Source organism: Diorhabda carinulata, chromosome 5 (genome assembly GCF_026250575.1).
Source record: "Diorhabda carinulata isolate Delta chromosome 5, icDioCari1.1, whole genome shotgun sequence".
In the NCBI taxonomy this organism is placed as follows: domain Eukaryota; kingdom Metazoa; phylum Arthropoda; class Insecta; order Coleoptera; family Chrysomelidae; genus Diorhabda; species Diorhabda carinulata.
The window spans coordinates 18,991,305-19,012,900 of NC_079464.1; the positions used below are offsets into that span (position 1 = coordinate 18,991,305).

At 34.1% G+C, this 21,596-nt stretch overlaps 1 protein-coding gene across 2 annotated transcripts in view; it reads right to left on the reverse strand.

The window, feature by feature from the left end:
* LOC130894092 (cell adhesion molecule 4-like) overlaps positions 1-21,596 on the reverse strand; it is a 239,150-nt gene that overhangs the window by 62,732 nt on the left and 154,822 nt on the right. For both annotated transcript variants that reach the window (XM_057800671.1, XM_057800670.1), the window contains exon 4: positions 20,545-20,755. In XM_057800671.1, the coding sequence (XP_057656654.1) occupies positions 20,545-20,755 (211 nt within the window). The remainder of the gene's footprint in view (positions 1-20,544; positions 20,756-21,596) is intronic.

The following is a 21,596-nucleotide window of genomic DNA, read 5'->3' on the forward strand; positions in this document are numbered from 1 at the left end:
TTACTCAAATGGGATCACAGTCTTTAGGAGCACGATGAACTTCCGAGCATTCAGAGCCCCAAAGCATAACTGATCTCCTTTCAAAAGGACATGATTCACGAATGGTACACTGACTTATCCGCGAATAAAACAGTTCCTTATCCCCCATTGCACCAGAGTCCAATGAGAATACTGATCAACAAATAATCGTCTTCCTATTCGATGCCTTTCCAAGAGTTGGGGCCCAGTCAGGGGTCGCCTTAATACGATTTTACGCTCCCTGAGTCTCCGCAGACATAAATAACAAATAAAACATGTCTATCAATCACAGAAAAGGTTTGGTTAATAAATCAAAGATATTTAAATACAGGTAAATCAATTTCAAGACAAATAAATCAAAATTTTTAGTTTCATCTAATTGTTTACTAATCCTGAAGGGATCAGTTCAAACGATTAGAATACCTACAAAAATTTGCTTCTAATAAAAAAAATATGGAGTGTCCGATTTTTCCCCTGTTATTTATAATCAATACAATTTACAATAGTTATGCTAACAGGGCACTAGAAACAATTCCAACTACACAAATTCATATTCTGACCTAATTTTTAATTTCCAACTCGATTGAATTATTCATTGTTCGATGGCAAAAATCTCATTCAAATTCAGTTGGTTCGTTGTTCACTTATTTACAAAATTAAAAAGCCAATGAATTCAAACTGGAATTCGTGATCAGATCGAAGCGATAAATAAATTGGATATAACGTTAATTATTTTTTTATATGACACAAATATATTACAATTCAGATATTTCAATACGCAAGTTCCATTCCACGTTGCTCTAATAGAACTCTTCGTGCGCGAACAACTTTTGGTTGATTTGGCTCGTCTTGAAAGACCCATTCAGTCGATTGTTGTTCAGTTTCGTATTGGAATATTAACAATATCGGCGTACTGGACAAGAAAAGGACGTCCACATATCAATTCATTCCAGTTTCAAAACATTGTACATTCCAAACCAGAAGAACAAAACCTTGTGACAGACACCGATCGTTATTTGTATGTGTCGCTCATTTCCTTCATTCAGATTCCTAAAATAGCCAGTAAGCATGCGTACCAGGTATGGGGAGATATTTTCACTTTATAAGTACCATAAAACATTTCCACATGATGCAGAATTTGAAGCAGTTTCAACATCGTTTATAATTAGTTTATGTTCAGTTGATACTGTTTTCCATCAAATCGCGTTCACAATCGAATTGAGTGTTGAATACCTTACCATTTATATCCATCAATCAGATCTAGGATGATTCAGTTCAAGCTTCAATTTGTAGTTGTTCCAATATATTGCTTAAGCACTCTAACAAACAGAAACGTCTTCAGGAACATGCATGTAACTTTTAATCTTCACTAGATATTGATCCATCGCATCTAGACATTAATCAATATGATTCTCTACAAGCTTCAATTTGTAGGTGTTCGAAAATCTTGCTTAAGCACTCTAATAAACATAAGCGTCTTCAGATATATGCATGTGACTTCTAATCTTTACTAGATATTGATCCATAGCATGTAGACATTAATCTGGATGATTATCTACAAGCTTCAATTTGTAGGTGTTCCAAAATCTTGCTTAAGCACTCTAACAAACATAAGCGTCTGCAGAAATATGCATGTGACTTCTAATCTTCACGAGATAAAGATCCATCGCATGTAGACATTAATCTGGATGATTCTGAACGACAGTCACTTTGCAGAGGTTCCAATATCCTGTTCAAGCACTCTAACAAACAGAAGAGTCTTCAGGAATATGCATGTTGACTTCTAATCTTCACTAGATATTGATCAATCAAATCTAGACATTAATCTATATGATTCTCTACAAGCACTAAGCACTGTAACAAACAGAAAGATCTGTAGGAGTATATTTTCTGTTCTTTCACCTTCACTACTAGTTCCAACGAGTTTCCACGAAGTCACGTCGAGCGTGGAAAAAGTAATACCGCCTCTTATCCAACATCTTATCTTCTGGAGACGTATGCATGGCTTCACTATTTGGTACCATTCACTTCTTGGATCAGTTTCTGGCTTTGCTATTATCTTAGATTATGCTTTCTTCTTTGATTTCATATCTGTTATCTGATTTGTCTTGTATTCTTCAATTTACTTTCTCTTAGATTACAAAATGGACTGACTCGTCAGCAACCACACGCTAAAACGGATTGTTTTCTGCATTTGGATAATATGATTTGAAGAAATGTGAATTATTTGACTGTGTATTTCTGTATCAAGGTATTGTCGTTTGAAATCACTATAAATATTGTTAATATATACCTCAACACGATGATTTCACTTGATTATTTCGGATCTTTCAATGTATATGAAAATAATTTAATCTACGAAGGTGACAAATAACTCGATATTTTCATCTTATTTTTCTCTCGATGAGATATTTACTCTAAAATTTTCACTCCGACCTGCATCAATAAAATTCAGTTATCCTCTTCTACGATATATAAACACTCGACGAAATGTCAACACAATCTGTGTCTTTGATTGGTAATCAAATTTAGACAGAAACGAATTTTCCGAAAATGTAAAGTTCATATAACGAAAATTGAATGAGATCCCATCGTTTTCTTTGGAAATTTATCCACGGTTACATGTTCAGTCGATAAGATGTCAACAGATGTTGAATTAGAGATCAACTGTCTTTGTTAGTCACATGAGTGTGGAAAAATCATGATGTCTGCAGATCCATTATGTTTTTAGAAATACAAATAATAATTAATTTGATATATAGAAGTGAATAGAAAATTTAGCTGTTTTTCTATCAGTATTTACAACAAAATTTGTAAAAAAGTAGGTAGAAAACTTAATAACAGAGAAAGAATTTTTTAAACCAATTTTTATACTTAGATTTGTCATTATTCTTAAACTTGGCAATAACCTTTTCATCAACTCTAAATGGTGGTTTTCACTCTGTGAACACCCAGTGGATCAATAAACTACGCAGGAATGTCAATCACTGTGATGCAACAATACCAGAGGGGTAGTACGGCTTAAGAAAAAATCACAGCACCGAATAGCTAATCTTGAGATTAGTAGAATTTACAACTGGAGGTTTTAACCAGAAAGAATCCATAGGGGTAATCTTCATGAACGTAAGCAAAGATTTCAATCGAGTTTGGCACGAGGACTTGCTTTACAAGATGAAGATACTCATAAAACTTCTGAGCACGTACCTGAAAGACAGTAAGTTTCAGGTGAAGACTGCAAAAACGAGAAATCGAAGAAGGCGCTGAGACAAGTACTTAATGTCCTCTGCACAACAAGAAGCGGAGAATTATACGGAGAAACAGGTCCGCAAAAAGTTATTGGACACCATGGACGAGAAGGCAGAAAGATTATTCGTGAAGTTAGCAACGCATCCAAATGAGGAACCAAAGAGGATTACAGAAAACATGGGAGACCCAGAAGACAACTGGATGGAGAGGTTAAGTAGGTTAAGTAAAAAAAAACACAAAAAATACAAAGATCCTAGGTTTTCCGAGTCAATCAACAAAAGGATATCTGTGGAGAAGGCGAAGGACCTCGGATTATATTTTTTTTCCGAAGAAAGTTGTAAAGGATTTACCAGTGAAAACCCACACACACATAAGGACGCCCAGGTCAAGTGTATAACCAACAAGCTAGTTTTAATAAAAAGATGAGACTTCCAAGAATCTGCAATGGATCTAAGGAAGGAGAAAAGAGGACTGGTCGTTTGGTAGATGAGAAAGCAATTTAACCATCGCTGCTATCGACTTGTGAGTCGGTGTGTTGTTTTTGTGAAACAGACATATGAGGGTCTTTTTTCCTTGACTTTGGCAACGATCCAACAACTTTTGGAGATAGTCGATGAACAATATTTCATGTTATCTCAAAATACTGAAGCTATAATCTTCCCAGCTGACTATTGTGCTTTTGGACGCTTCGGACGTGGTTCACCGGTTGCAGTCCCCTCAGATTATGATCGTTTCGAATCCGGAGTGAAGTTATGGATCCATGCTTTATCCATATCGACGCGAAGAATCTGATTTATTCCGTCTAAGCATGACCAAACACTGAATCATCAACAAGTTGTTGTTTTTGATCGACTGTGAGTAAACGGGGCACCCACTTTGAAAATAGCTTTATCATGGTAAAATTTTCACTATAGTTATGAACATACTGCCTTCTGATTTCTTTAAGGTATCAGCTACCTCACGCAATTCCAATTTACGATAAGGTATGACCAATTTGTTGATTTTCTTCATATTTTCTGGAATAACCATCTCAATTAGACGTTCACCATCATCGGTGTCTGTACGACCAAGTTCAGATTCAGCAAACCAATCACAATTCGTTATTTTCGATAGAACAGAGTTGGGATAACATTTTTGGAACCATTGCTGAGTTTGTACATATTTTTTTCATCAAGAAAAAATTGTTTTGAAAATAACAGAAGTAGCTTCATTTAAATGGCTGTCACTTTTTTCTGACAAATCGGAATGTCATGAAATTTGACACATAGTCTTTTGAAACTTATTACTTCATAAACGTCATATGGATTTGACAATGGCAACGCCATATGTCTGTCAATAATACGACTTATTGCGTGATGTAATACGTTATACAGTTTTGAATAGGTCTATGTGTCAGTCTACGAATTTTTTGATATAATTATATTGGAAATTGAGCAAAACTTGAAGAATATGAATAATATTAATAAGGATAATTTTGATTTGAGGATGTAGTTGAATATAATAACTGTGTCAACGATTTAATACTACTTCATGGAAGTTTTAACTTCACTACTTGTTTCCACGCCATCTCTAACATAATAAATAGCACTAAGAGGTAAGTTCCGAAATATAACAGACGCCATTACATATTCTGTCAGTAGTCACTTGGAAAACTAGTTCTGTTAGAATACTGAAAAGCTGTGCATATACATTTAAACTTTCTCGAATATCGCCAACTTCAAGTCAGTAATCTTCGGCTGTAGGAAGTTGGAGAACTTTCCTTATGTGGAAAACAAGTTATTTTTTTTTGGGACAGAAATGAGGAAACGTAGTGGAAAACTTTCCCTATTTGCCTGAAAATAAATGACTCGACTGTTAATATCGGTATTATCAATTTCTAATATGATTTTATTGGATCAATTCAAACCAAAAAAAGATTAATGAATATGTAGTGCGTTCCATTAACTTAAGATTAATCCATTAACATAAAGTCTCCATCATAGATCGTGGATAAAGTATCAATCCCTCAATATTTGCTGAGCTAATAATTTACGCTTTTGTTACTGCGAATGAGGAAATTCAAAGGTTAATTGGAGGGCTTTCAATTTTGGAAACTATTGGTATGAGTAGATTATATTTCAAAGTTGGTCAACTTCTGTTTTTTGGTGAGTAAAAAAAATGAGCCGTAGCCTTGTAGTTAGCAAGGTTAGAATCTGTCGTTGATGAGCACAAAAGCGTAGAAACACAAACTTGGTTCAATTCCTCAAATGTTCAAAGAGCTGAAGGATAATTATCAAGTTAATGGATATTTTACAAGGGACGAAAGTCTTGAAAGCTCGAGAGGACGAAGTAAATTTCGTCGGTATATTGCTTATAAACCAGTAGCCTGTCAAATTGAAATAAGAAATAAGGAACGAATCTCAATATGCCCTACCAGAAAATTGAAATATTCACTCCAATCTACGAATCATCGATCTCTGTACTTTGTACTGTACTGTATTTTTGTGTTATCCGACTTCTACGAACCTTGTGATTAAGCTCACCAGTGTTTTTTCATCTCACGCCTTTTTTCTGTCTCATAATCTGAGATTTTTTCTCAAATATAAAGATTGCAGCCATACCTCTCTATTTTTTACTCTCCCAGGATTCCCTAATACTATTAAATTCATTTTAGCTCAACCAATGATGAAAGGCTTATGATTTCATCAAACAAATTTCTTATGCTACAGACAATCATACTCTTTTTGGTTTTTGGAATCAACTCCAAAGGATGTTGATGCGATAACTCATGAGAATGGATTTTGTTCCTCCCTTATTATAGCAAAATGCAAATGAGGGTATTCCATCATCAATAAATCCGAAATATAACTTCATAAAAGCTGATTTCAGATATAAAAAAAACATATTAGATAATATTTTCATATGAAAAACTATAATAGAAAGACGTAATAAAGACGTATAAAGACCTATAATTCATAGATATGAGAGCAGCATTCGACTCAATCTAAAGAAACAACGTGTTGAAGATATTAAATGAATTAGAAATGCCAAAAATGTATAACTATTATAAGAAGCGTATATAGAAAAGTAGAAGAGAAAGTACAACTGAATAAACAAATATCAGAAGAGCGATAGGACTCCTGTTAGTATTAATACATTGTTTTTTCACTTATGATACATTCGGCAGATCTTCTCTGTTCTCAATTTTCCATCAGAGTCTTTGCCTGTCTCAGCTCTTGTAGGTTGTCCCAATTATTGATTTTCCTCCTATCTTCCTCCTTTTATAATGCTTTTTCTATTGTTCTATAGCTGATACTACAAAAGGGTTCAGGTCCCATGAAAGGCTTGTTTACCTCTGCTTTAGCATGTCCCAGTATTCCATATGAGTTTGGATTTTATGATTTTGGAGCTTGAAGCTCTAATGGTTGTTCGGGTATCGTCCAGGATGATTCTAGATTGAACTGGACACATTTTTCAATTGCATGAATTCCTGCCCTTAAAAATGTTTGATGTGTTTCCCATGTGAGTCTAGGCATTCCTATTCTACAGTTTACTATTGAGGTCTACACACTAAACTTTTTCATTGAATCATCCTTGGCGTGTCCTAGGTTTGTTCATTATTTAGGGATGTTTTTTCATTGACGATTCCGACTCTTAACATTCTTGGTGATGTTTTTTTTTGCAACGCTTTCTGGTAGTATGCGGAAAGGTGGGACATTCAGAATTACTTCGATTGCAATACCTTCGAGAGGTTATTCGTCGGGATCTTCGGACTAATTCTGGTACCGGATGTACCGTACAGGATGACAATGTTAATAATTTTGCTGATTATTTTTGATAAGGATTATTTTTGAACAAGACAATGTTAAGTGACGAAAGTTCTATAGAATAATTTGGAGGTATCCTACTACATCCAGTTTATATTAAAGATCTTATATCGTCTGATTTATTCAAATTAATGGTGCAATACTTGTGTGGAAAAAAAATTTGATCCAAAGTATATATTGAAAATGTGGTGCGACAAATTTTAGTACCTAGTGCTTGCTGAAAATTGGACTAAAACTTGTTAAAAACGATGTAGAGGCTCTATTTACGTATAATTATTAAAAAAACAAAATGGAGAAGCATCTATTTATGTGTAGACATCTATAATCGTGTTTATAATGATATGACAATAAAAAAATTAAACATGGATTGATTTAATACCTTAATATTTAGGAAAATATCAAAATGTTGTGCCTGTTAATTATATTATTAGAATTAAGAAATATCTGTATTTGACGCTTCTTTTCACTAGCTTTGAACAACGTTTATGCGCTGATGAGTCAAATACGATTTAAATAAACAATTTCACGTTTTGATTTGCGATATCAACAGTTATAAGATGACTGCGGAAAGTTGAAACTACTCATAAGTTAATTTTCCGCACAGTATATCAGTGCTCCGGCGAAGACGGAAAGTGTCATAATTCATAACCGTTGACTACACAAACAATTTCGTCAAGACAGCATGTCCTATACCTTGGAAAATACCACGGACATATTTTCCACTACTAACTTTGCACAGAGGTTAGTTAAGTAAGATAACGGAGGAATCATAAATTACGTCAAGCGTCTTATTCTTGTGATTTATTGTCAACACAAGTTAGAAGTAGATTCGACGAACTTTATTATGTTTTTATTAGAAATATTAACCATGTAAAAATGAACTTGCAATCTTCTTTTTCAATAAGTCAGTTGAATAAATTGAATCCGTCTTTTACGTTGTTGAAATTTCTATCAATTGAGCGATCTGCTTTATCAAAATTTGTAAAAGCAAATTCCGCTGGCACTAGTTTTGTGTTTAAATGAAAATTTTGAAAAAACATCCCGATTATTTATAATAATTAATGATACCAATACAAACGTTGACTTTTCGTGCGGTTTTTTTCAAAATTTGAACGTTTATATAAGAAAAACATATACAATAGTATTGTCCATCTGAAGCTATGACATTTTCCCATCTTTCTGGCAATTTGTGAATCCCATCTCAAAAGAACTGCGCCTGCTTAGCAGCCAAGAATTAATGAAGCCAATTTTTGATATCTTGCTCTAATGTAAACCGTTTTCTAGTGGGGGCGTTCTGGATCGACCGGAACAAATGGTAGTCAGACGGGACAAGGTCTGGGCTATAAGGCGGGTAAGGTGAAACTTCACACTGTTTTCCAAATAGTTCTTAACCGCAATAGCATGACGGAAAATTATTATCTTGTGTCTGGTCGCATATTCCGGCTACTGCTCTCTTCAAACGGATTAATTGTGTTCGGTAGCGTTATCTATTGATGGTTTCACACGAATTTAGCAGCTTATAATACAACACACCCTTCTAGTCCCTCAAAATAGAGGCCATGGATATTCGGCTTTGCCGTTTAATTGGCTGGTTGTCCGGATTTCACATATGGCTTTTGCGCTTGGAGTTGTCGTAATGGATCCATTTTTCATCACCAGTAACAATCCGATGCTAAATGACTCCCTTCTGTGGCGTTCCAGCAGAATTTCGGACATGCAAAACCGCCTTTCGATGTCGAGTTTATGTGGTATCCAATTTCCTTACTTTTGAATATATGCAGCTGCTTTTAAACGTTTTGGAATAGCTGCTTAAGTGACACCCAAAGATTTTGCGAGCTCTTCTTGTGTTTGGCAACAATCTTCATCGAGTAATGTTTCCAGTTCTTCATCTTCAAACTTTTTTGGCTAACCAGGACGTTCATCGTCTTCCAAGCCAAAATCACCACTTTTAAATCGTGCAAACCACTTTTGGCACGTTTGCTCAGCCAGAGTATGTTCACCATAAACTTCCACCATAATACGATGACTGTCGGTAGCATTTTTATTCATATTAAAGAAATGAAGAACTTTTGAATTCGTCTTTTACATTATTAAAACATCTATCAATTAATCTGTTTTATCAAACTTTCTAAGAGCTGATACTACTTCTGTGTTTAAATGAAACTTTTGGAAAAACATTTATTATACCAGCCCAAACGTTCATGCTATTGAGCGTGAGCCTCACACGTTCCGTTAGGATTTTCTCTGCTCCAATATCTACAGTTCTGTTTGTTACCCGTTCCGTTTAAATGAAACGTCGCTTTATCAGAAAAAACCTTTTTTGTTTATCAACTGCAAATCTGTGTTCATTCTGTCTATAATCAATTCACAGTCTTCTATCGGGATCTTCTTCATTTAACTTCTGAACTAACTGAACATAATTGTTGGTGGCAAGTTCTCGAGTTGTCTTAACGGATTTTCCTCAATATCTAACTTTTTTTCATCAGTTAATTGAAAGTTTTTACCTGGTTTTTCAATATTTTTTACATGTCCAGTTTCACGGAACGTATTTTCAGTTTTGCTAACTGTAGACTGCGAAATCTGTTGGCTAGGATATTTATTATTTTAAATTTCTCAAACCTTTGAGTTCTTGGTTTATTACCACAACAAATTATAATTAAAATGTCTATTCTTTCAGTCTCGGACTGATTTTTCGAATTTTGTAAATAACTCGAAATCTATGCCAAATTTTGGAAAAAGTGAAGGGATCAAAAATATAGTTTAAGAAATTTTCTACAAAAAAGGTTCTATGTAATTTTTCCCTAAGAGTTATCATTTCTTTATAAAATGCGCTCAAACTTCGGGGCCGTATCTTACTAAAAATTTTTCGCGCCGCGTAGAGTCTGAGGGAAATTACGTCCCCGGCTGAAGAAGAAACTGCTGTATCTCCTCGAAAACTCAACATTTTGGGAGGAAAGAAAGTGCATTCTACTCGTTAGAGTCTCTACTATTCAAGTGCTACCACAAAAAAATTTAAACTTGTGAAATTTCTTTGGAAAACAACACGAACGAGATTGTTTTTTGCTGGTTGCCTGGGTGAACTTAAAACACATGTGTCTGTGACTCTGCTACACCCAGCAGCGAAACCTTGCTTGAGGTCGTCAATTAGACGATTAACTTTGAAATGAGACCAATTATATCTTTGAACTCACTCTGTGATAGGAAAAAAACCACTTCTAATGTTATGTTTTTTCATAGTTGACAAGTTTGGTTGAAAGTTGTTGAATATCAGCCATTTTCGCAAAATAATGAGAAAACTCCTCCCCAAATAAGTTCGTAAAACCTTCTGTTTCTCATCAAAAATTTGAAAACTCGCTAAGAGCTTCAAAACGACATTTTTTTCTTAAATCTTTTTGCGATTTTCGAGGGTTTGGTTGTAACGCATCACCCTCTACATAGATATCCATTTCAAAAAAGAAACTTTTTCCTACTGGAAGAGTTTCTTCAATACATCAGCCGAAGATTCTATGAGTGTAGAGGGCGCCGCAAAACAGACAGACGGCAAAAGATTCTTATTAGTGCACTTTTTAACGTTAATTGTTGAATGAAAATTGTGAAAATAAATAGTGAAAATAACAGAAAAGGAAACTAATTGGAGTGCTTCAAGGTACAAAATTAATTGTGTTTCTTTTTTAATACGTAAAGTGTCGTAAATGTCAGCATCAAAATACTCTTTGATTAGTGAAATGTTGAATTGTTTTTATTGTTTTGATAGCGATTTTCTTCGATGAATATGAGAATTAAGAAGAATTTCTTGACGAGTCTGATGTAAATATTGTGGACAGGCATGCTGGAGAACAAAAAGCTGCTATATACTTATAAATTAATGATTGTTTGACAGTACAGAAAAGTGTATAGCTGAAAATGTAGTAAATTCTTTATATAATGCGTCTCGTAATGTCTCTGACCTCAATTTGTATAGATACAAGTGTTTTTTAAAGGCTGTTGTTAAGAAAAAAGTTGTCAATCTAGGGTCTCTTCCTTTAACCTCAGCTGTAGCCAAATTACATTGCTTAATAGTGTATTTCCAGATTCAAGATTGTCTCTCCAATACCAGCTTAGATCCAGTAAAGTAGGGATGGGAGTTTCCAGACATTTTGTCACCGAAAGCAATGAAACAAACACCAGTTCTCTCAGAGATCTTAAAAATTATTTCTTGTATCTGCCGAAAAGGTTGTAGTAAGTTGTGAAGTTGCAAGAAGCCTGTGTGGGTCGCATTTACAAAATTCATACACAATCTCATTCCTGTTGACCAGTCCTGCAGTAGAAGACACCCTGACGAGCACGGAATTCCTCTTGGAGGAAGTGATGATGATGAAATTGACTAGATTGCAATTGATTTCTTATATCCGATTTTTAATATTTTCTCTTTTTTCTATAAATGTTTGAATAAAGCTCTCACAAGAATAGCGGTTTTAAGGATTATACCTGTCCCACACTTAAGTTTAGAGTACTTACAACAATCAAGATTTTAAATGAAAATTTCTGGTATTTTTGAGTTTTTTGTAGTTTGGGAAAAATCATATTTGAGCTTCTTCGAAGGTAACTTCCTGCTTGGCATTCTCTCTTCCAGAAATTTACCTCAAAATTCTTTTTTGAGCAAAAAATGCACTGTTGAAAAAATCCAGTAACACGAAATTCGCTTTTTGCAAGAGTAATTTTGAAATTGGGAAAAAATGACGATAAACCTTTTTTGTAGGAAATTTTTTGATCAACATTTTTTATTCTCTCACTTTTTTCGAAATTCGGCATAGATTTCGAGCTATTCGCAGAACTAAAAAATTTTTAAAATTTAAACAAAAATATATTGCTTAGCGGTCAAAATTTTGATGTTGATTTTTACTGTATCGATAGAGCACCCCCTATAACTACCTAAATCCAAAATATCGGCAACATAACTAATTTTCGTGGGTTTTGGCTCTAATTGAGCTGTATTCACTGGACTATTTAGTAACTTTAAATACCTAAATGACAGCAGCCTACTACATTCGCATCACTAATTGTTTATTTGGATTTTTGACTGATTGCTGATTTCAAACTTGACATATATTGCTTTTCTAACTTTGGTGACATTTTTTTTTTCACCAGAAACTTTCATGAATACTTTTTACCTTAGCCCGAATCACACAAAACGCCGATTCCCACGAAGTGTGTTATTGTCAGCAAATCTCCAAGTGAAATTTTCATTAATTAAAATCCTTCTGTGGCTTTTGTTTAAATACTACGAAATTGCTAACCTAATTCAACAAAAACCCCAACGGAATCACAAAGGACCCTTTAATAGATTTGGTCAGCGAAGCCTGCCAACATCCGAATAGGTATACGGCTACGACAGGGCCGCGAAATGACACATTTTGCTTCATTTGGATTCCAGGGTCCATTAACTGAGAACATTGTTTAATAATTCACAGTGGTGTAACTAAAAAGGGGTTGATATACGAAAAAATACGATAAACTATTTTTAAAAACATAATCAAATAAAGGGACAAAACTGAAGCAATGAAAAGAGACTTAAGAGTATTGTTGTCAAATCTTTCCGTTTTTCGCAAAAATAATGAACTTATTCCTAGAAAGAAATACTGAATATCTCTATACCTAAATGCCATAATTTCGGAGTTATAACTACATTTACAGTATGTCCATCAAAGTTACAATTAATATTGTTTATTTTGATGTCTACGATTGAATAAACTCATTTAATTTGAATATTTAATGAAAAAAGGATCAATTATTTTGTCACCTATTATTCCAGCCGATATATATAGAGTTTTTCGGTATATTGGGTATGGGATTCAAGCATTCAACGAGGATTGTTACGTGAATAGTATCTACAATTATGCCGATTCACGTTTTCATTAAAACGAAATCGCAAAACATAACATTACTTGAAAAATTTTGATCGTTTTTCCATCATTAGTTCTGCAAAATATTCATGTCTATCAAAACCGTCAACGTTTTCATGACGGATGTTTGCGAAATATCAAATTCCCTGAATATTTAATAAAAACAGATTTGTTTTCAGTTAATGCAGTTTTTCTGCGCCCTGATTTGGATAAATCTACCACTGAATCAGCCTTTTACTAATTCACTGACAGTACAATTTTTTAAAGGATTTCGCTTAGGATATAAATTATTTAATTATATCCCATTAAAATATTAATTCGTTCTTTTTGAAATAAACTATCCATTGTGACAACTCATTTTATATCAATAGAATCCTCTACAGCTCTAAAGCCGCTGCGAAAGCTACTCCTTTATCTTATATGTATATATCTGAAGAGAGAGGCATTTAGCGACGTCCAAAGGCTAACCTCGCGCAATAATTTAGCTAATAAAGCTTCTGGAATAGATAAAACTACAAAACAGTAACAAACCAATGGAGAAAATAGTTTAGTTTGAAGGACACAGATATCCAATCTGAATTGGTAATCAATCGTGGGTCAATGAGAACCTTTCGCAAGCTTGAAATGTTTTTAAAGTAGCTCAAGGAACTGCATTGATCATTGTTGGAGTAAAGTTTAAGAGAGATTCATACTCATTTATCAATAGATGGCGCTCAATTGTCTTAATGAAGAAAATTCGAGTTTGGATTTTTCTTTTGAGAAATAAAGATAATACTAGTCAAATTCCATGCGGAAAATTCTCATTTCAACTCAGTTTGAATATTTTTTAAGTTCTTTAAAAAAAATCGACAAATTTTTTCTAAAAAATAAACCGTTTTCAAATTATTTGAAATTGAATAGACCGCGATGCATATTGGACATAATTCATTATAATGTTTTGTTAGACTATATAACAATTGAAGAAAAAACAATTTGATATCTTCGTCCATTAGTTCAAATCTTGGGGCAATCGCTGACTAATACTCTTTGAAAGATCTAATTAAATTTACTTATATAAATTCTCTCAGATTCGACAAGGCACTTTACGAATAATTAAATTCTTTTTTTTTCGCATTTCTACTGCTCGCTCAGCATTTGAATGTAAATTAAAATGTCAAAAGGTATTAGTTTCAGGGTGAAATATATTTTAATAAAATTGAATGTCGAGGTTTTTTCTTAACTTAAAAAAAAACGCATTTTACTAGTCATTTAAACAAGCCCAGTTTAAAATAATAATCTGACATACTCATTTGTAGAAAGCTTTGATTTTGTTTAAAATAAGAATTTCTAAAGTCACGTAAACATTTTTACGTGCATAAATAATTGAAAAAACCAAGGAAAATTGCGTGAATATTAGTTCTAAAGTAATCTGTTCAAAGAAATGATTTGAATATGGTGCTATCTGCATGGCAAAAATAAATCGGGTGGAAAGGATTGAGAGTTTCAAAAATCTAAAAATAGACAATTAGAGCATCTTGAGAATGTATTACTTAACCCTCCTAGCTATTTGAGGGTTGTTTTAGCTAATAGAAAAAAAAGAATGAATTTACATTAAACTCCGGGACCTATTGACGATAATAAATAAAAAAATAATCAACATTTTATTTTGAATGAAGGAAATTATAAAATTAATGAAAATAGTAAACAAATCATGTGTATCATTGAATTTTGAAGGTGGTTTTCCAATCACGAATCCACTTCATATGTAAATATGTAAATGCGAGCTCTACTAATCATTCTGCAGTTTATACAGATACATAAAAACCTGCAGTTCAACTGCAAACGTAAATTACTGAGTTGAGTTATCACAACATAATTCTATATGAAGGGAAACTCTCAAAATAGAGAATTATGGGAAAAAAATGATTGCGGGCTGAAGAAAGGGACTGCTGCGGTCAGTAGAAGTCATACAAACAAATTCTGGGTTTCCACCCACTCTCTATAAAATTCGTAGCGGTACGGAAGGAAAGAAAATTTTGACTAGGGTCTTTGCCTAGCCATATTTTTCTGATAAATAACACGAGACTTAATAATAAGATACCAAAAAAGCTAAATGACCAAAAAACTGAATAGATTGAAACGTTAACCATCTAGTTTTTAAAAGGTCGTGGATCCCCTGGAATATTTACGATGTAAACTTGCGTGAGGTCTGTAAGAAATTGATAATTTGGAACATGTAATCTATAAGTGTTCCAGATGGGAAAAGCAGAGGAAAAAGACGATTAATATTCTTAAGAAGCTACCACCAGCACAGCAATTATATCCAAAATTTTGGAAAACGATTTATGAACTCATATCGGCAGCTACGAAGCAGAAAGAGACGGAAAACAGCCTGAGGTGGTCGAGGTACCAAAGCAACTTCATTACAACTCTCCCTAAAGCTACGAGGAGGCTGGATTAGTGAGATGAAAGTCTCACAAAAATGCACGAAAATAGAAAACAACGTAGAATCATCATCAATCATTATGAATCAAACTCTCTAAACGAATGGGAGGGTTAGATTCTGGTTGATGAAGATCGAATCCTCAACTCCCGCTATGATGTTGATTTTCTCCAACAGAGGAGAAAATAAACAGAATAGAGCTGGTTAATGGAAAGTTTGCTTTGAAACCGAAACGAAACTGATGATAGTAGACGTAGTGGGAAAGCAGGTCCTTGGCGGAGAGTACGATGCTCATACATAAACAAAAACATTAGAAAGAAACGGGTACTAGAAGAATATCCTATACTGCGAAAAGAACTAACACCTAGATGGTAAAAAGTTAAGTAAAAACCACCAGACTATCATCATTTTGCATGGAGAATCCACTCATTTTCCTGGATAGCTCTATCTCTCATAGTCTTTTCAATTCCTTCGATTCCAGGTCCTTTTATTCTGCCCTGTTCTACATGGAGAATGTGTCGATCGCCTATGAGAAGGTTTGAACAAATTAAACAAGTCACAGACCAACAACTTCAAGTTTCATTGACTAGAGTCCATGAAACAAGCAGAGAGATATGAATCAAATCAAAATATCTTAACATCGAAGCAATTGTAAAGACTTTCTACTTGGCTTTTTGGTTCTAGTTTTTGATGTACGTAAGGTCCTCAGATACATTATTTTTTGCCAATATTTAGAGTCTATTAAACCCAAAACATATTGAGTCTTCTAGCATGAATACTATCCCAAGTATTCCTCGAAACTGTACAAAAAGTATCTGAAAGAGTTGGATCGTATTGTTTTACTTTGTTATGTATCACGTAAGCTGTAGAGTTGGCAAAAACTTTTGACTAATAATATTTATCCGGTATTTTTGGATTTGAACTTTTCAGTGAAAGCTGAAGCCTCCTAATATGCAAAAGATAAGTAACTTAACGTCCTTCTGTAGTTTGAGGAACTGGGTATTAGGACCAGTAATAAGACCTGTAGTATTTCAGTCACCAAACCTGAAGGATTCTGTCTTATGTCCAAACATCTATTTGGTTCCATTCGTGTTTCAGGATAATCCAAAGATGTGAAGTGGAAGTGAGACAATGCTTCATGTCTTTCATGTTCAATTTTTCTCACAACAACTCCATCGGCTCGAGGTCATTACTTCCAGTACATTCTTCCTTTCCAATTCTTTTAAATAGTCTCTATATAGCTTCGAGGTATCTTTTGGATTGTTGGTATGCTGCAAAATCAATTTTCCGCCAATTGAGCGCAGATCAGATCATAGTATATTTTCCTGAATCTTCCTTATTCAAAATCTTTCAGGAATTCAGTCGTCTTCCTTCAAAAACATCCCCTAATAGATCTAATATCGTTTCTTTATTTGACCTGTACACATTTTTCTCAAGCTTTGATGTTCTTCAGCCTACTATAACCTCATTTTGACCTTTGAAAAAGACAGATCTGCTTGTCGATCATGTTTACTGATCAATTAAATTCAGCGATTGTAATTTTTCGATGACACCCTGAACGATCTCGAAGTTTATGAGAAACCCAGAAAGTATCAAGATAAATTCCTCAACGAACAATCAAACTTGGAATGAAAACCAATACTCCTGAGGAGTAAACTCTCAATTTCGCTTCAACTGTACCAAAGATACACGGAATTAAGTTCTTACCTCTAATTTATGTGATTTTTAGAACACAAACAAAATTGAAATGAAGATATTTCAAAGAGATATTATGTCGATCTCGTTAGTATAATGCGGGAGATTAAATTGATTCCCCACAGTGAACTGGGATCGGGAATTAAACTTTAAGACCCAAGGAATGGGAACAAGAAATCTGAGGTGATACGGTATTAAGTAAAAGAGGTGAATTTGGGGTTTCTGCAAGCTGTGTGTGAGTTTTAATACTTTTCCGAAGAGATTTTCTTTTCAGAAACTGTGTTCACGTTTCATTCACTTACTGTATTAAATGAAATCACTGAAATGAGTTATGTGACGTTGATATTATATTTACAAGGTGAGTTATTTATATGTATACTGTATCTTCTGAACGTAATCGAAATTTGGAATTAATAAAACTTATAGAGTCATAAAAAAATTTCTTATAGTGCTCAGTCGCTTCGTAATACATTGATGAAAAACTCAATGTCTTCAACTAGTTGAAAATCAGTCTACTTCTCGATTTACAGTGCTAAAGTATTATTAAAAGGGTTGCTTCTGAAATTTTAACACAAATAGAAACAAATATTTGATTGTGATAATAACAAATCACTTTTGCATGGGTTTGGACCAATTGTTGAGGTGTTTTTCTCTTTTACCCTACCTCGGACATCCCATCTCTACCCAAGCCTGGTTGAACTCTGGATAACGCGTCCTCGGCCATCCTATAGTCAGTCAGGCTTGGCAGAACTATAAATGACTAATATATAATCCATAATTGATATTTCAACATTAAAAGTAATACTTTTTCATGAATTGAGGATAATTAAAAATAGAAAAATAAGAAATCTTTTTTTTATATGTCTAATTATTTAACTAATATTTTTATGTACATTAATAAGTAGAGTACATCAATAGAAATTTGTCATAAAACTATAATTTCATTAATTAATTAATTAAAAATCGATTTTTTCAAGCAACCAGGCTGTCCTACGGTTGCAGACTAGTCTTGGGTTTATCTAGGCAACAAGGTCTTGTCCAGGATGCAAACCAAGCGAGGGACATCCCAGTTATCATCCAAGAGTCCCACCAAGTTTGAGCCAATAATGGCTTCCAAGCTAGTGCCAGAATTGTATATACTTGACCCAAGTCTGGGCCTATACTGGGCCCATCGTATAGTCCTAAATGGGATATTACATTAATACATAATACAGATTTGGTACACCAGCTAAAATGTAAACTAATTGATGGGTCATTCACTTGTTTTGAAACCAACGATTTCTTCTTATTTCCACAGATGAGAAATAAGTTTCGAGGTACCTCAATTAAAATGGAAAATTGGTTCAATATTATGGGAAACAATAAAGCCATATCTCATAACTTAAGTAGCAACCCTCGTATATAAGAAAGTTCGTTGAATGATGACCAGTTGGTGAAATATCTAGAATGAGGAATAAAATAAGTTTGCATCGACGTAACGAAAATAGTGGAAAGATTTTACAGTTTTTTTTCTGTAAGCTTTTCCTTTATTTTTCCACATACAATACTGAGTGACTTTTTCTTTTTATTGATGGTGCAGTCATTACCGATAATGGATTTTTCGAGATTCGGGGAGTTTTATGTACATTGAAACTCATGTGGAATTTACATTCATTTTACGTCGAATGTTCAGTTCTTTCAGTTATCTCCAGGAAATTACTGGAAACTTTAATATGACAAAATTCGATGAATACACTCTGTTTGTCATGGTAAAACGATAATTTAGACTTATATCAACTTTTATTTTAATACAAAGTTGTTTTAGAATCGAACTTCTTTGGAATATTTTGGTTCAATTACTAACAATCGCATCAATGTGATTTCTCGTAGGAGCAACAAATTGAATAAAACAAAATGTGAGAATATGTGAATTTCAGCTAAAAACAATGATAACGAAAATAATTTGGAAATTTACAAAGAGAGACTATGAAATTTTGCCAGAAGATGAAAAATTAGAGTAGAAAAGAAGACTAGTAAAAAGAAATACAAAAAGAAGTAGAAGCTTGAACTTAAAATCGCAAAATTAGGGATATTTCCAAGACATAAAAAAAATTAGAAGCTGATACCAAAACCGCATGTAAATAGTTTTTACTCGTGCCGAAGATGACCAGCTCCCAAATCGACCTGTGACTGTTCAACTCCGGAAACAGTGACCAAAATCAACCAAATTTTGCGTGCAGATTGTCAAATGAGCATCCGGATGATTTCCAAGGCAGTAAAAGCCGATTAAGAAACGGTTAGAAATAATTTACTTGTGACAAAAGTCTGTGCGAAGTAGATGTCAAAAAATCTGACTCCTGACCAAAAGCTCTTACGTCAACAGATCTGCTCAGATTTCCTTGAAAGGCTAGAAAAAGATTCGCTTTGAAAGGGACCCGGTTTGAGTCGAAGAAAGAAAAAATGTCGAAAAAAAAACGGCAGAGCTCCTAAAGTCTGTGCCGAGTTGGTGCTAGAAAATCTGACTTTTTACCAAAAGCTCTTGCGTCAACGGGTCTGCTTAGATTTCCTTGAAAGGTTAGAAAAAGATTTGTTTCAGAGCAGACATGGTTTGAGTCGAACAAAGGAAGAAAATCGAAAAAAACGGCAGCGCTCCTAAAGTCTGTGCCGAGCTGGTGCCAAAAAATCTGACTTTTGACCAAAAGCTCTTACGTCAACGGGTCTGCTTAGATTTCCTTGAAAGGTTAGAAAACGGTTTGTTTTGGACGGGACCTGGTTTGAGTCGAAGAAAGAAAAAATGCCGAAAAAAAAACGGCAGAGCTCCTAAAGTCTGTGCGAAGTTGGTGCCAAAAAATCTGAATCCTTACCAAAAGCTCTTGCGTCAACGGATCTGCTCAGATGTGTAGTGGGGGGAGGAGAGTATATTAAAGAGAACCATTCGAATGCTGAATAATTTTCATAATAGACCCCTTCTTCGTAATCAGTCTCGTTATTCAATAGCAAGACCTCGTAGAATATAACTAAACTTCCTTGTTGATAAATCGTAGTTTTGTTTTAGACAAATCGTTTTCGCACTCACTTTCATCAAGTTTTCTGTCAATTCCGAAAAATTAGGTGTGAAAAATGCCCAATTCAAATCAGCAATCCTTGTGATACTTATTCTTCTATGATTTTTCAAAAAATGCTCCATACGCGATAAATTCTCGTTCATCTTGCTTGTCGAAAGACTTCCAGAGCAATCGTTGCCTTCCACACTTTCACCACGTTCTCGAATCAGCTTGTGCCGCTGAAAAACACCATGACAACATCACCGTAGGCGTCCTTAATCATGTCATTAGACTAAATGTCTATTTTACCAAGCTGTAAAGCAAAATTTGATCGCGTATGATTTTCCATGATAGTTCAAGCTTTCTCAAACAGCTGGAATGATAATTTGATATCCTTGTATTTTGGAGTAATCTAATTAAGAATGTCTACTCCATCACATGGCAGTACTCACCTATAACAGAAAGCACCATGGTGTGTCCTATAGGGGGCGTAGTACCAACTTGACACTCGTACACTCCCCCGTCTCGCCGTTGCGGATATCGAACTTGTAATGTCCAATCTTCCGTCATGGGATTGTGAATACTGACGAAACGTTGATCCGACGTATACGTGAATCTACCCACTGTTAATAAATGCAGATCTCTGTGTCTGATCCAGGATACCTGCAACAAAATAAATCAAGAAACTAATGATTCCATAAATTTTGAAATTACATCAACTTTGTATATTATAAATATGTATATGAAATAGCTTTACAGGTGAAAGGCTTGGAGTCGCTCAACTGCTTTGCTCTATTTATTGCTGCTAATGGCTGCTTCACGCTAATTCTCCATTCCTATTCTTCCTAGATGGTCTCTATATGTTTTTATCTATTGTTTTGTGAATCTTCTTCTTTTTCTTATAGTTCCTTCTTCTCTTAATTCTTTTAATCTATCTATCTTCATCTATCCTAGCTATATACCTAATTTAATTATTGTTTTAAATTATTGATTGATGGTTAATCTATTTTAAGGTAACAATTATTTAAAGGTTTGAGAAAGTTGAGTTTTTATAAACAAAAGTTCATATGTATTCAAGTGCAATTTTAAATTGGGAAAATTAGTTTTCCAAGACTCTTACTAAAAATGCGCTAGAGCAATTTCAACTACTAAGAGCACTAGAGTGTCCTCGGAATGTTTGTGTACACATTCAATAATGTGAGAAGCTTGCACCTAACTTCAATTTCTGTTTATAGTCCAGTTAATTTAGGCTTTTGGGTTTTTTATCGACCTCAAACGAAGTTTTGTATTGCTTCGATATTGTTTTTTTTTGGTCTAAATAAGGAATTTTCTCGTAATTGGCCAATCAAATAATTGTAATGATTTTACGGTGATTGTGATATTTAAATTAATTGTTGAAACCTAACCTAACCTAACCTACATACTTCTCTACAAAATGGAATCCAATCAAAAGCAGGGGTTGCTGTTATCGAAAACTCTGCCAAATATATATATAAACTGTATG